The sequence below is a fragment of the Miscanthus floridulus genome, chromosome 6, assembly GCF_019320115.1.
Source record: "Miscanthus floridulus cultivar M001 chromosome 6, ASM1932011v1, whole genome shotgun sequence".
In the NCBI taxonomy this organism is placed as follows: domain Eukaryota; kingdom Viridiplantae; phylum Streptophyta; class Magnoliopsida; order Poales; family Poaceae; genus Miscanthus; species Miscanthus floridulus.
Window position 1 is genome coordinate 104,909,007 of NC_089585.1, and position 13,779 is coordinate 104,922,785.

A 13,779-nucleotide genomic window follows, 5' to 3' on the forward strand; every position below is an offset into this window, starting at 1 on the left:
TACGTTCACCTCGACGTTTTTGCTTGACATTTGCTATTGTTTTCAGCAAGTGCTTGGTTGTATGCGTGTTTGTTGGTAACACCAGGAAAGATTCGTCCTCTTTTTTTTTCTTAGACGAGGACAGATTCTTCTCAGCCTGTTCGCTTATTCGTATCTGGTTTATAAGTCATTTCTTATTAGTTAATGAATAATATTTTTCTCATACACTAAATTAGTCAACAGTATTTTCAGCCATGGCTTATAAGCCAAACCGGCCCAAAGCCTCTGTCGGCAGAGTATCCTGTCGCAACAGAACCCACTGGGAGAAATTGTGCTGCAGTCAGGGCGCACTTGCTTGAAATGGGCAAATGGCTCTAGTTACTGAATGTTTCCAAAAGCACAGACCCAATGTGATAGGTGGTGCCGAGGTTCTCTTTTTTTGGGTGCTAAATTACATCCATCCGAGTCAGCCAGTCCAATGTGATTGAACATGTATATTCTTGTGGCAAGATGTTGTCGGTGTTCTTTTGATTGAACAGGCAATAGCTACACACACGCCTAGAGTGGCCGGGCCAAGTGAAACTGTCACACTTTCGGCTGACCCTGCAAATATTGTACCGCTGCCAGCCAAGGTGAAATAAAGGTGGGTACATATTAGTACGGTGATATCTGCGACGATTCCTAAACAGATAACCATTTGTCGTGTTGTGCCCAAGCCACCCAGACTATACTGCGTATGACCCATTAACCATATGTAAATCCCATTTGCTCGCTTTATTAGAACTAAAAAAAGTTGGCCAAATGTTGAGGCCTGTAGGGGTTTGCACCGCTACAGCAAGATTAATTAATTAAAACCAAAAGTTTGGGAGTACAACTAAACAGAGCAGGGGAAAGTGAGAGGAACATAGCACAGGCAAACACACCGGCCTAAGACTGTCTGTCTCCAACAAGAAGACCTAAACACGACATCCATTTCTCAGTTTTAGGTTATGCACAGGAAAAGGTCTCGCACCCGTAACTCAGACCTCTCCAACATCTCCAACAGCTACGCAAAAGCAGAACCCATCCCGAAGCGGACGATGACCGCACGGCCGAGGACGTCGCCGAGCTGCCTACCTCGCCCGCCGCGGCCTCGACGTTCACCCGCGCCACGGGCGCCTCCACCTGTTCCTTCCGTCCGCAAGAGATAGAGAGAGAGAGAAAGCGAGGGGGAGAGAACGAAGCAGAGGGAGAGAGAGAGAAGCAAGGCGGTGTGCAGACCGGGGAGCACCGGCGACGGCTGCAGCCGTCTCCCACGAGAGAGAGGCAGCAAGGGGAGAGGGGGAAGGGAGAGCGCTCGGCGGCGCTATTGCCTCAACGCGGATTGAAGGGAGGGAGAAGCAGGGGAGTAGGGAGAAGAAGAGGAAGGTGGTGGCGGACCGCACGACGATGTAGAGCCCGATGGCGACCAGGGCGGCAAACCACGCCGCCGGCCCCCGATCCTCATCCCTCCGCGCCTCAGCTTCGGATCCGGAGGGCGCGGCTGCGACGGCAGCCCCCGGCTTCGGCGGCAACGAAGGTGGAGCCCGCAGAGCCTCGTCAGCGCCGGGCGGGCAGGAAGGGGCTGGGCGCCGTGGGGCCTCAGATCCGGCCGAGCCCGGGTGCAGGGTGGCCGCGGCGGCATCGGCCAGGCCCGACAGCGGAGTGGCGCCGGCGGCGCTCGACGTGGTGCTCTGCGGTCAACGGACGGAGGAAAGCGATACGGAGGGAAGAGAAAGAGAGAGGGCGGGCAGAGCGAGAGGGAAGAGGGAGCAGAGGCGAGTGAGCAGGGTGGCAATCCGACGGCTTCAAGCTCTGGCAGCGGTCCGGATTCTCCATCGCGTGCCGCCGCGGCCACCATCGGAGATTTGAGTAGCGAGGAGAGAGGCGACGCTTTTTTGCGTTTCGCTTGGGCTTGTAGGCAAAATGCGTCACGTGGATGGGTCATCCATTGGAGCCACGATTTGATAGGCAAAAGCAGTGTAAGACTTATTTTTGAGTTTGGGTACTCCGTTGGAGTCGGGTCTAAGAGACGAGAAAGGTTACAAGAAAAAGCAGTGAAAGCACTGCAAGAGATGCTCCGATAACCCACTCAACAGAAATACTTCTTGGTTCATATTCATAAACACCTTTAAAACTCCATTATCGGTTCCTTATCATGTTCTTTAATTCTTCTTTACCCATCAATGATAAGGGGTGAGTGCTTGATGTGACAACAATTTCATATCTAGTCAGCACTTCTAAAAGGCCAGCCTTTTTAAACAGTGGTGTCACGATATCCCATAAATGCTTTCCTGTGACTGGAGTGTACGGCGTGATTTATTTTCAGATGTCGAGTCATCTGTCGTTATTGTATCCTGTATAACGACATCGTACAATCATCAGAACATAACTTTAAAGGAGGCGACTATAATTTTAGACGATATAATTGTGTAGCGAAACAACTATCCGTATACCATGTTGTAGAACAGCAACGCGTTGGCATGCATCCTACTCCAACGACTACCAGCCTGTTCGGTTGGCTGGTTCGTATTATTGCTGGTTCGTGAAGAAGTACTACTGGTTAGTCTGTGTGAGAGAAAAATATTGTTCCGGCTAAAAATTTATGATCGTTTACGATAAGCCACGGCCAAACGAAGAGGCCGGACATTCCATGATCAGGTGCATGTGTCCGTGTGTATCCAGCATTATGCCAATATTTTACTCACATGTCAATGGTGCGATGAGTAGGTGTATATATGCATGCAAACGAACTATTTTCACTGCCATGCGGGGGCCACACTGTGGTTGCCTGAAGGTTGGGCCCGCATGGCAGTGACGTGTCCTCCTTGCGCTCGTGAGGGCCACAAGCATTTTTGGGGCTGTGTTGTGGCAAGTGAGAGGAGGGCGGTGCTCCGCTGCTCGCACCCTGCAGCAGAAGTGCAGATATCCCGAGGTCTTTTTGGCGTAGCTGCCTGAGACTGCGGGCTGTGTCCACTTGGCGCAACGACTGACGCTGTCACGCTGATGAGTGATCGCCACGGCCAAAAACTGCCCCCGTCTCGCGCCTCAAAACCTGAGCTCTCGGTTCTTTTCCCCACGTCGGCTCACGGTTATTTTGCCGTGGTCGCTGCTTCCTTCGCCGGGCTCTGCCGGCTTCGCTGCGCCGCAGCAGCGCGTCGTGTGCTGCTCGTATCGAGGAGGTGGGCAAGGCCAAGGATGCCGGACGCAGAGAGGCAGTCGCCGTGGGCGAGCGGTGAGAGGCGGCCGCACTTCTTCAAGGTGCTCATGGGCGACTTCAAGAAGCGCCTGGTGAGTGACTGATGGCTCAGTTTACATTGTGTTAAAATGCTTCCTCGCATGCATGTGATGCATGTGTGCGAATCTATACAAGTAGTAGCCACAGACTTGGTGAATTCCCAAACTCGCCACGCCCAGCTTACTACGGCAAACACAGTGCGGCGAGAAAAAAACGAAGCTACACTTTTGGCAAGGTTTGGCAAGTCAATGAGTCTATGACATGTGTGACACATGGTACTAAGAAAGTGTGGTGTGTCATAGTTACCGTAATAAACCAAACACACACCTAAGAATTTGTGGCACGCCTGGCTTGTGGCATGGCAGGCTATGATCATGAACCAAACAGACCCATGTTTTGATTATATTAATGATTGGCATGATACAAGAGACCATTTTTGTTGTAGACATATGAACCAAGCCACTGAAAAATGCCACTCATGCAATGCAAGACATTCGTGCACTTTGTGAAATGAGTTTTTGCATAGCTTGCATGTTTCGCATGCCAAGAAAATGATGTTGTCGCTGTTCGTTGACCTATACAAATGCACGGTTAATCATGTTCAAATGCTGTGTTTATAAATGAATAATGCATATGGTAATAGTGCTACTACTGTATGTACTCAATAATTAATTGTTACATGCATCATGCAGAAGATCCCACCAGACTTCTGCAAGCACATCCCTTGGGAGGCGTCAAGGAAGGCCAAGACGACCCTGAAGGAGGCGTCCATGGCGGCCACCCTGGAGGGCCCCAGCGGGCGGACGTGGCTGGTGGTCATCCGCCGGTCCGCCGAGGGCACCTTCTTCACCTCGGGCTGGCCCAAGTTCGTGCAGGACCAGGAGCTGAGGGAGCTCGAGTTCCTCGTGTTCCGGTACGACGGCGACACGCACTTCACCGCCATGGTGTTCGACACCACGGCCTGCGAGCGGGAGGACCTGCTGCTCGGCGCCGACCCGCGCCGCCGTGGCCGGCAGCGGCAGAGCAACAAGCGGCGCCGCGCGAGGGCCGGGCCCTCGCGTGATGCCAATGCCAAGCGGGCCAACAAGGATTCCGTCGGGAAGGAGCTGGCGCCGTACCGTGCGCCACGTGAGCAGCAGGTTTCATGCTCCAATTGGACGCCAGAATCGGGTAAGCCCGAATCAGGGGTCATGTTTATGGCTTGAACAACCCAATTTATTATTTTAATATTTTACCAATAAAAGAAGACTCCACTTAATTTTCAAGGCCTAGAAATTACTAAATCAGTATTTGGCCACAAAATAAACCTCATAATTAATTTTAAGGCCTATAAATCACCCACTCTGTTCCAAGTTATAGGTCATTTTTAACTTTTGAGATGTACAAATTTTACTGCACACTAAAATATATGATGTATCTATATACATAATAAAAATTATATATCTAAAAAGCCAAAATATCTATAATTTAGAACAGAGGTAGTACTACATTAATCGGAGAAAATAAAATTAAAGTACCTCTCTACATGTTGATAAATTGTATCATGCAAAAAATAACCCAAAATACCTATATTTATTTCTATATTAATAGCTTCTTTATGTTTGGCTAAGTAATTGAATCTCGATCTTGGAATTAAAAGAGATTCAAAGTAGCAATTCAAATTATCTTTTGATCTCAAATATAATACAAATCTAAACATAGTTTAATGTAAGAGTTTTTAGAAACAAACATAAAAAAGCTCGCAAGATATCGCAAGATAAGACCTGTTGGGAATTAAAAATATTGTAATATGTAAAGCTAACAAGAAACTTTGAACTTTGATATCCTGCAATGAAAAAGGGATGCCGAGGGGCCATCAATACACAAAGAGGAATGCATAAGTGAATTGTACAAGATAATATGAATTGTTATACCAAACTTAGCCACATAGATATAGCTTGAGGTCATTGCTTTAACCAACCAGTAAAGAGAGATATAGCGCGCAGATCAGTTATGGTGGGACAATACTTATGGTGACAATAAACAGTGATGTAGCCATAGACTTTGAAGTAGAAAAATGAGACTAAAAGTAAATGAGAGTTCACGCTAAGTTGTATACAAAAAATTTAAGGACATACTAGCCGCACAATTACATGGGTCATCTTGCTAGCAGTTTTAATATTGTGGCCAAAGGCCCAACAGGAAAAATAAGCCCAACCAAAGGCCGAGGTGATCCTTTCCCGTTCAAGCACACCGAAGCCATGGCTTGCAAGCCACTTAACAGTGCCTAATTTGAATGAGAAAGGATCACATCGTTGCCCAAGCTACTTAAAATGTCATCCCATGTCTCAATTGAGTACCCAATCCACTCTCAGAAAAAAGTCCTTTTTTTTTGCCTCTTTTAAATATCATTATAATCCAGATTTCCTCAAACTCTAAAAACTGACGAAACTTCCTCCCTCAACTCCCAGAACCATGGTTTTGTCATTGTATAGTTGAAAACTTTTGGTAAACACATGAATAATCCTATGAAAAATATCTATAAGCCCATAAAATGTCATGAAATTAAAAATCCTAGATATAAATTGAGACATGGGAACCACAAATAAAATATCTAGAGATGGTGAAAATATATCTAGAAGCTTCCATAAATTAGGTTTAGCTCTAGAAAAAATAGGAAAAATATTTTAAAAATCTAGAAAAATGAATGACATGACACATTATTCGACTCACTCAGATCGCTTTATTATACTTGCTTAAAAAAAATTCTTACAACCCAATGTGTGTGCTGCGGCAGCTGGCGCCGTCAAGACCGAGATTGAGGACGGCGACGAGGCAGCGCTGTGCGTGATGATCCCCACGCCACCGCCGTCGCCGGACCGCGCACCGAAGCGCGGCCCGGAGCCCCAGCAGGTCGAGGACGGCGCGGAAAAGCGGCGCGCGGTGAAAACGCGGAGCATCCACGAGGACCTGCAGGCGCTCGCGGACATCCCGGACTCCGTCAGGCGCTACAAGGGGTACGTGTCCCGCCGTCGCCCCGTGACGGGCGCCGAGCGGCAGCGCGCCATGGAGCTAGCCTACGCGTTCCGGTCGTCGCTGCCCTACTGTGTCATCCGCATGAGCACAATGCACGTCTACTACTCGTTCATGATGGTGAGGACGTTACTTGCATTGTTTCCATCACTCTGCTTGATGGTGGTGACGACTGACATACTGGACGCGTTCTCTCGCTTGCAGAGGTTCCCGACGGGGTTCTCGCGGCAGCACCTGCCGCGGGAGCGCACGGACGTGGTGCTCCGGGACCCGGGCGGCAAGGCGTGGGTGGTGCTCTACATCCCCAACACGAGGGACCGGCTGTCGCGCGGCTGGTGCGCCTTCACGCGGGGCAACTGCCTCGAGGAAGGGGACTACTGCGTGTTCGAGCTCGTGGGCGCGGCCGAGTTCCGCGTCCATGTCTTCCGCGTCGTCGAGCCGGCCGTGCCGGCGGTCAGGCTCCGGAGCACGTGAAGCGGGGGAGGAGGTGGCAGCTGACGTGCGCATCGGGTCGTCATCCGAGGCTGGTCGAGCTGAGCAGCGGAAACGAAAGGGTGCTGACTGAATACCTGCAATCCAAGAGGACAATTTCGACCCAAGTTTAATGCATGTATGTACAAACAGCTGTATCGATGGTTTGCCTCGTTTTTCTGCTGCTGGTTTCGTGGCGATCGAATCTGTTTCTGTCAACCGTGCAGATGCCAATTATACAACTTTCTTTCTTTGATTGACTTCCGCCTCCTGCGTAATCTCATTGTACATAATCTTGGCGTGGAAAATGCGGATAGGTACTGGCCGGCACGTGGAACTAGTCAGCACCAGAGAAGAACTGAAAGACGACGTAGACTGTCAGTGTAGTCCTTGACCGCTTACAGTCATACTGTTTTTCCTCTCGTCTCTACCAACCCAATTCGAACGCCGTGGGGCAGCCGCAGGTGAACGTCGCTTCCGGGAAGCTAACGGGGTACTTGTTGCTATTCGAATTCTCTGCAACTAAGGTGTTTGGTTCATGCACGCCGCCCTGTCACATTGGACACTTAATTAGGAGTATTAAACACAAGCTATTTACAAAACTAATTACATAGATGGAGACTAATTTAAGAGACGAATCTATTAAATCTAATTAGTCCATAATTTAACAATGTGGTGCTCTAGTAAATATTTGCTAATGATGGATTAATTAGGCTTAATAGATTCGTCTCGTAAATTAACCCAGGGTGTAATTAATTTTATAATTAACTTATGTCTAGTTCTTCTAATTAGCATCCGAATATTCGATGTGAAGAAACTTTAGCCCGGGACCGAGACACCCCTTGCTCCGGTATAAGCAGGCAGCCAGGCAGCATACAAAAACTTGACCAAAAATCTGTCCTGTTTCACTCAAACAGAAATGGAGTAACATCAACGAATATTCATAATCTTATCATGTTGCACAAGTTACATTGTATCAGTACTGTAGTAGAACCAAAAAAAAACTCAAATATACAGCTTCTTCGTTTCCTAGCTCTTTTTTATCGGAGCGGCTCTTTGCTATGATACTCGAACAATGCTCGTTTTGAAAATTTATTTGAAGATATATAAATATTATTAATTTTTTTTATAAATTTAGTCAAAATTTAAAAAGTTTAATAACCAATACAAAACATGAAAAAGGCATTATTTTAGGGCAGAGAAACTAAGTTTTTTTTTTTTACCTCCACGCGCCGACGCGGACCCGAAAAACGTTCCGTGATCGTGCATCTGCTGCCGCAGCCAGCGGTCGGGATCTGTATCGGCTCCACACATCAACAGACTCCCGCGCTCGCCTGCCGGCTGCCTCGCGCGCTGCAGTGCTGAACGCCTCCCCCTCCGCGGTGGCTCCGCTTGCACCCACCAGGCCAGGTCACCACCGGGCGCCGGCGCGCCTACGCCGCTGTCCTTCATCCAACCCCACTGGCCACCGCTATAAAGTTCGTTATCTCGCAAAAAGATCCATCGCACAGTCCGGTTCGTCTGCCAACACCGCTACTCGCCCTATTTGGGCTATTTGCCAACAACCTCCTCCCCCTTTACCGCGGCGTGCGGCGGATGGCAACGGCCGCCTCCGCCTCCCCCGGCGCGTTCGGCGCCAAAACCCCAGCCCCAGCCCGTGGGCTGAGCACGCACCCGGCCCTGACCCCGAGCCCCGCATTCGCGTGGCCTTCGCCGCGCACCCCCGCCTGCGGCAGGTCCCGCGCCAGCCTCCACCTCGGTGGCGTGGGCGCGGCCAGCCGCAGCAGCCGCAGCGCCGCCGCCGGCAACGGCACCGGGCTCCACGTGCCCCCCACGATCGCGCCGCTCGCCGTGCCCAAGATGGCCGGCTCCATGAAGTCCCACAAGAACGTCCTGCTCTTCTACTGCGAGGAGATGCGGGACCTCGCGCAGCAGGTGGTCGCCCGGAACGATGACATCGAGCTGCGCTCCATCTCATGGAGGTCACATCATCTTCCCCTTCCCTTCTCTTCCAGCATCGTGTTATTGCTGTTTTTTTTCCTCCTTGTTGAACGCTACCGTTAGTTATTGATTATTATGACCTCGGAATAGGAATTCGTTCGATCGGTTCACAACCGGGGCTCTAATTGCGTCTAGCGAAGGAGTCGTCGTACCGGTTTCTTGGCAAGTTTGACAAGATTAAACTCTGCACGGACAAACAAACGCAATATGACATTTGACCTTTATCCTCTAGACGATGAATGACGTTCAGGGGAAACACTGAAACAGGGAGGAAATTGGGGGCGGAAAGTTAGTATGAATATATGTCACTGTTTGGTGGGGCAGTGCTGACCAAATACTAGTAGGTTTCACAATTAGTTTGTCAGTACTCTAATCTATACTCTTTGAGTCTTTATTGGCCTTTATGCAACAAAAGATGGCTATTGAGTGCAAGCTGTACACTGTTTTAGGAGCTGTGTTGTGATTGTGATTAGGAGTTAGGACAACACGAGCCTGCTACATTCAAGCCACCGATAATATGAAACCACCATAGGCTCCAGTTGACCATTACTTACGTGATTGCTTCAGTGAATGACCTAGGTTTGAAATGAATCATTCGAATGTTCTTAGCTTAGTTATTTTATTTATAGGTGGCAGTCACATTTGTTCTGTCAGATTATTTTGTATGTCCTACCTCAGCAGCAACTTTTTGTTTCAGCAAAAGTAAACCTTCTCTCTTATTCTAACTTTGGTACTATTTTTTCAGACAATTTCCCGATGGATACCCGAATTTGTTCATCTCGAATGCCCACAACATTCGTGGGCAGCATGTTGCCTTTTTGGCTTCGTTTAGCTCGCCCAGTGTCATATTTGAGCAACTTTCTGTCATATATAATCTGCCAAAGTTGTTTATTTCTTCATTTACTCTTATACTCCCATTTTTCCCAACCGGGACTTCTGAGCGCATGGAAGATGAAGGAGACGTTGCAACCGCCTTTACACTTGCCAGATTTTTGTCAAATATACCGATATCACGAGGTGGACCTTCAAGTTTAGTAATTTTCGATATCCATGCTTTGCAGGCAAGTAAAATTATTACACATAATCCATTGAACTTCTTGTCTTGGTCTGTCAAATATATTAGCATCAGTGTGTAAATAACCTTGTGCTTAATAACACATCAGGAGAGATTCTACTTTGGAGACTCAGTCCTACCATGTTTCGAGAGTGGCATCCCCTTGCTAAAAAGTAGGCTTCAGGAGCTACCTGATTCCCATAATGTGAGTACACCTGACTAAGTGAACAGCAAGTTTATTTTGTTGATGTTGTGCATTGTCTCATCTGATACAATCCTTAATATCTTTATCAGATAACCATAGCATTTCCAGATGATGGTGCATGGAAGCGCTTCTATAAGCAACTTCAACATTTTCCTATGGTATGTTTTTGTTTGAGTACTGCCTCCAACTCCAAATCACGAAACAAAAAGGCTAGCCCCTTTCTTAATGGATTGTTTTCATAAATTGCTTTTTTTGTAGGTTGTATGTAACAAAGTTAGAGAAGGGGAGCAAAGAATTGTACGGATAAAAGAGGGAGATCCTAGAGGCCGTCATGTTGTTATAGTGGATGACTTGGTTCAGTCTGGTGGTACTTTGATTGAGTGCCAGGTAAAAGAATTGTCTGTGACTTATTTTTCTATACCGTGTATAGTGACTATTGATGATCTTCAATATTTTCTGGTCTTTGGAGTGCCCACATTTATGCCTTAATTTTTTTAGAAACAATTTATAATGGCTTCTAATTATGTATATTCTCTTGAGAGTTGCAATTTAACATTCATTTTTCCTGTCCAGAAAGTACTGGCAGCTCATGGAGCAGCAAAGGTCAGTGCATACGTGACACATGGCATTTTCCCCAATAACTCATGGGAGAAATTTCAGCATGATAATGGAGGTACATATGCTTCATTACCTTAGCTTGCTATTAAATTTTCCACATTGCTATTATTTTCTTTCTGGAGTTATTGAATAGAAAACAAGCTAAGTAAGCATTTTAGTAGTTCAGTTTCTCTCAGCTGACACCTTTTTAATTTTATACTATCTACAAAGAGATGCATGATAGATTAGCTGGTAGGACTTCTGTTTTGCTGTTTGTACTTTTCCTCTTCTTTTTTTTAGGGAGTAGCATTCTATTTTTTTTCGCCCACCTAACATTTTTTGACTAAGCAACTGATTGGTTTACTTTTTGCAAAGAACAAAACAGAAACTGAAGGGAAGACTCATATTTTTTATCAAGGCAAAACTTTCCATCTTTGAAGGGCTTGCATGGAATGAAATCCTGAAGAATACAAAAAAGAAAACCTAATAATTTTCAATCATAGGTGAACAAGATGATTTCAGTTCCTCACAGAAAAAGAGTTTGACTTCCAGCTCCCCTTGTGACCCCTCAACCCTTATCAATGATTTTCCTTTCACCCTAACCTTTCGAGGATGCAGAAGCAGACAAAACAAAAGTTTCAGTGTTCTAATCCTGTTATGCGGTAGAGACTAGAGACACAAAGTTGATAATAAGCACCGCCTAGTATTCCTTTGATTTTTCCTTCAGGGTTCCCATCTAACTCCGTATTAACTTTGTTTTTGAAAATACAGTTTTTCCTACTTCCTATCACTGTATCACATGCTTACCTAGTTACCTTGCCCAAAGAATGTTGGGGAGGCACACTTGTTCCAAGGCATTCTTGGAGCTTTCAGTACTTCAGAATCTATTTTATGTGTGAATAATGTGCCACTCATGTTCATGATGATAATACAAACCCTTTTTTTTTTGTAATTTTTTCAGAGGGTCCGGAGCATGGCCTGAGCCACTTTTGGCTTACTGATTCATGCCCCCTTACTGTCAATGCGGTGAAGGGCAGGCGGCCATTTGAAATTCTAAGTCTGGCTGGACCTATTGCTTCTGCTCTCCAGATTTAGGAAAATCTGGTCTGCTCGATCCCTTGGGATATTGTTGACTATTCAGTTCATTCTTCTTTCTTTTTTCTTTGAGGAATTTGGTGTTTTCCTTCCTACAGCTATAGAGCATATCACAATGTATTTACTAGAAATAGAGAACCTTAAAAATGGCAGATCATCACTGCAGCGTCGAAAAGCATTCCTAGTCGTAGGATTGCCTGTTCAATAATTTGACTGAGCAAGTCAAGTGTTCGATCTGTGTTCTATAAATAAAACTCTCGAATAAGTTTCAGTAATCTGCCAACTTGCATATGGTGTGTTTTTGTTCCCTTGGGTTTTAGGATTTCAGACGATCAGATCCACTTCACTATTTGGTGTGTTGCTGCTGGCAGCCTGGCACTTCTTCCTACGGACTGTCAGGTTTGCACGAGGATAAGCTGCTGTCAGGTCTGCACGAGGATAAGCTGGAACACTCAGAGCAAACTAGTTGGCATTTTTTTTTCGCTGATACCGTCGGTGTTTTGAGTTGCCACCGGCTAGTAAATTTTTAATATTGCGCGTCTGGCTCGGATGGTGTGCTTAGAGGACACGAGGTTATACTGGTTCGGGCAGAATGTCCTTATGTCCAGTTCGTTGCTGCTGCTCGTGTTACTAGCACTGAAAGTTCGTAGTAGGGGTTACAAACGGGCGAGAGAGGGATATGTCCCAAGTCTCTGGTGGAAAGAATGAACGGGTGATGGTTCGATGAGTCGATAGTTTGATCCCCTAATGGAACGTCCTGCTTTCCCTTTTATAAGCCAAGAGAAAGCACGGGTTATAGTGAAGAAAGAGAAGAGAATGAGAGGGAGAGGAAGTCCCTCAGGATTGCCGAGTCCTTCTCCTTCAAGCGAGTCCCGTCGACCCTGTAGACATCAACAGGGACAACCCTATGTTGTGGCCCTGTCCGTCACTTGCGCCATGCGTAGGCGTCGTCTCCCGGTCGTGGCGCTCCACTCTATCTTGGCAGACGTCGTGGTGAACCGACACGCCTGTCAGTGTTCGTACGAGGGTTAGACAGAACAGTACCAGTACGCCCGATGTTGTTCCTGATGTGAATCTCCAGGTATGGCCCGTCACAGCCACGGGTTATATCGGGGCGTGCCGGTCACCTTCCTGGTGTCAGAGCTTTGACCCAGACCCATTCGCTTAGACCTAGAGTGGTTGGCGGCGGTATGGGTCTCCGTCGGGCGAGACGGATCCCCCGGCCTTGGGGTCGGGCGAGGCGGAGTCCCCTCCCAGAGGCCGGGCGAGGTGGAGCGCAAACCCAAGGGTCGAGCGAGGCGAAGCCAGCCCTTAGAGGTCGGGTGAGGCGGAGCCCGCACCCAGAGGTCGAGCGAGGCGGAGTCCGCCCTCAGAGGCCGGGCGAGGTGGAGCCAGGCCACAGAGGTCGAGCGAGGCGGAGCCCGTGGCCTCAGTGTCAGGCGAGGCGGAGCCCGCCCCCAAATGTCGGGCGAGGCGGAGCTTGCGGCCTCGGTGTCAGGCGAGGCGGAGCCCGCCCCCGGAGGTCGGGCGAGGCGGAGTCCACGACCTCGGTGTCGAGCGAGGCAGAGCCTACGTACCTGGGGGTCGGTTGAAGCTGTAGTCATGCTCTTGACTGCTCGGATGAATCAATATTGATGGTTATTAGCTCCTCCTCTTCGGGTACCCTAGTATCGATACCCGACAGTAGCCCCCGAGCTTGCGGAGGAGTAGAATACTCCTTTAGAGGTTTTTCTGGACGGGAGGACTCTGAAGGCCTTGGCCTTCTTTTGTCGCCCACAGCGTGTCCCAAGGGCGATGATTCCCTTTCCTCGTGCCCCCTCCCGTAGTAGGGGCCCAGTTGAGGATCAGTTTGTCTTTGCGATTGTCTTTCCTCAAGCGTTTTTTTCGATAAAACGGAGGGGCCGAGCCGTGCCACGATTTTCCTCTAAGGACGAATCATGGCACTCGGTGAGCTGTTAATGGCTTAATCTGAGTGGGGCCCCGACATCCCATTTGTGGGGATCCGGCTTTGGTCAGCTTGGTGATCGACTCCAGATTCCCAGCGGTCAATCTATATAGTTCTCGGGTTCGTTCGACTGGTCCCGAGGGCTATGTGCCTTTGTTTGAGGA

General features: G+C 48.1%; 2 protein-coding genes across 2 annotated transcripts; both read left to right on the top strand.

Moving 5' to 3' along the window:
* The first annotated feature begins 3,092 nt into the window (after positions 1 to 3,092).
* On the top strand, positions 3,093 to 6,949 carry LOC136458902 (B3 domain-containing protein Os01g0723500-like). The gene is made up of 4 exons (XM_066458810.1): positions 3,093 to 3,288; positions 3,928 to 4,405; positions 6,012 to 6,367; positions 6,452 to 6,949. The coding sequence occupies exons 1-4, from the start codon at positions 3,196 to 3,198 to the stop codon at positions 6,719 to 6,721; spliced, it is 1,197 nt and encodes a 398-aa protein (XP_066314907.1). The 5' UTR covers positions 3,093 to 3,195; the 3' UTR covers positions 6,722 to 6,949.
* A 1,172-nt stretch (positions 6,950 to 8,121) lies between these two features.
* Positions 8,122 to 11,945, top strand: LOC136458901 (ribose-phosphate pyrophosphokinase 3, chloroplastic-like). The gene is made up of 7 exons (XM_066458808.1): positions 8,122 to 8,700; positions 9,465 to 9,780; positions 9,883 to 9,978; positions 10,068 to 10,136; positions 10,237 to 10,365; positions 10,552 to 10,651; positions 11,537 to 11,945. Exons 1-7 carry the CDS (start codon positions 8,315 to 8,317, stop codon positions 11,668 to 11,670), a joined length of 1,230 nt encoding a protein of 409 aa, XP_066314905.1. The 5' UTR covers positions 8,122 to 8,314; the 3' UTR covers positions 11,671 to 11,945.
* Positions 11,946 to 13,779: the final 1,834 nt, after the last annotated feature.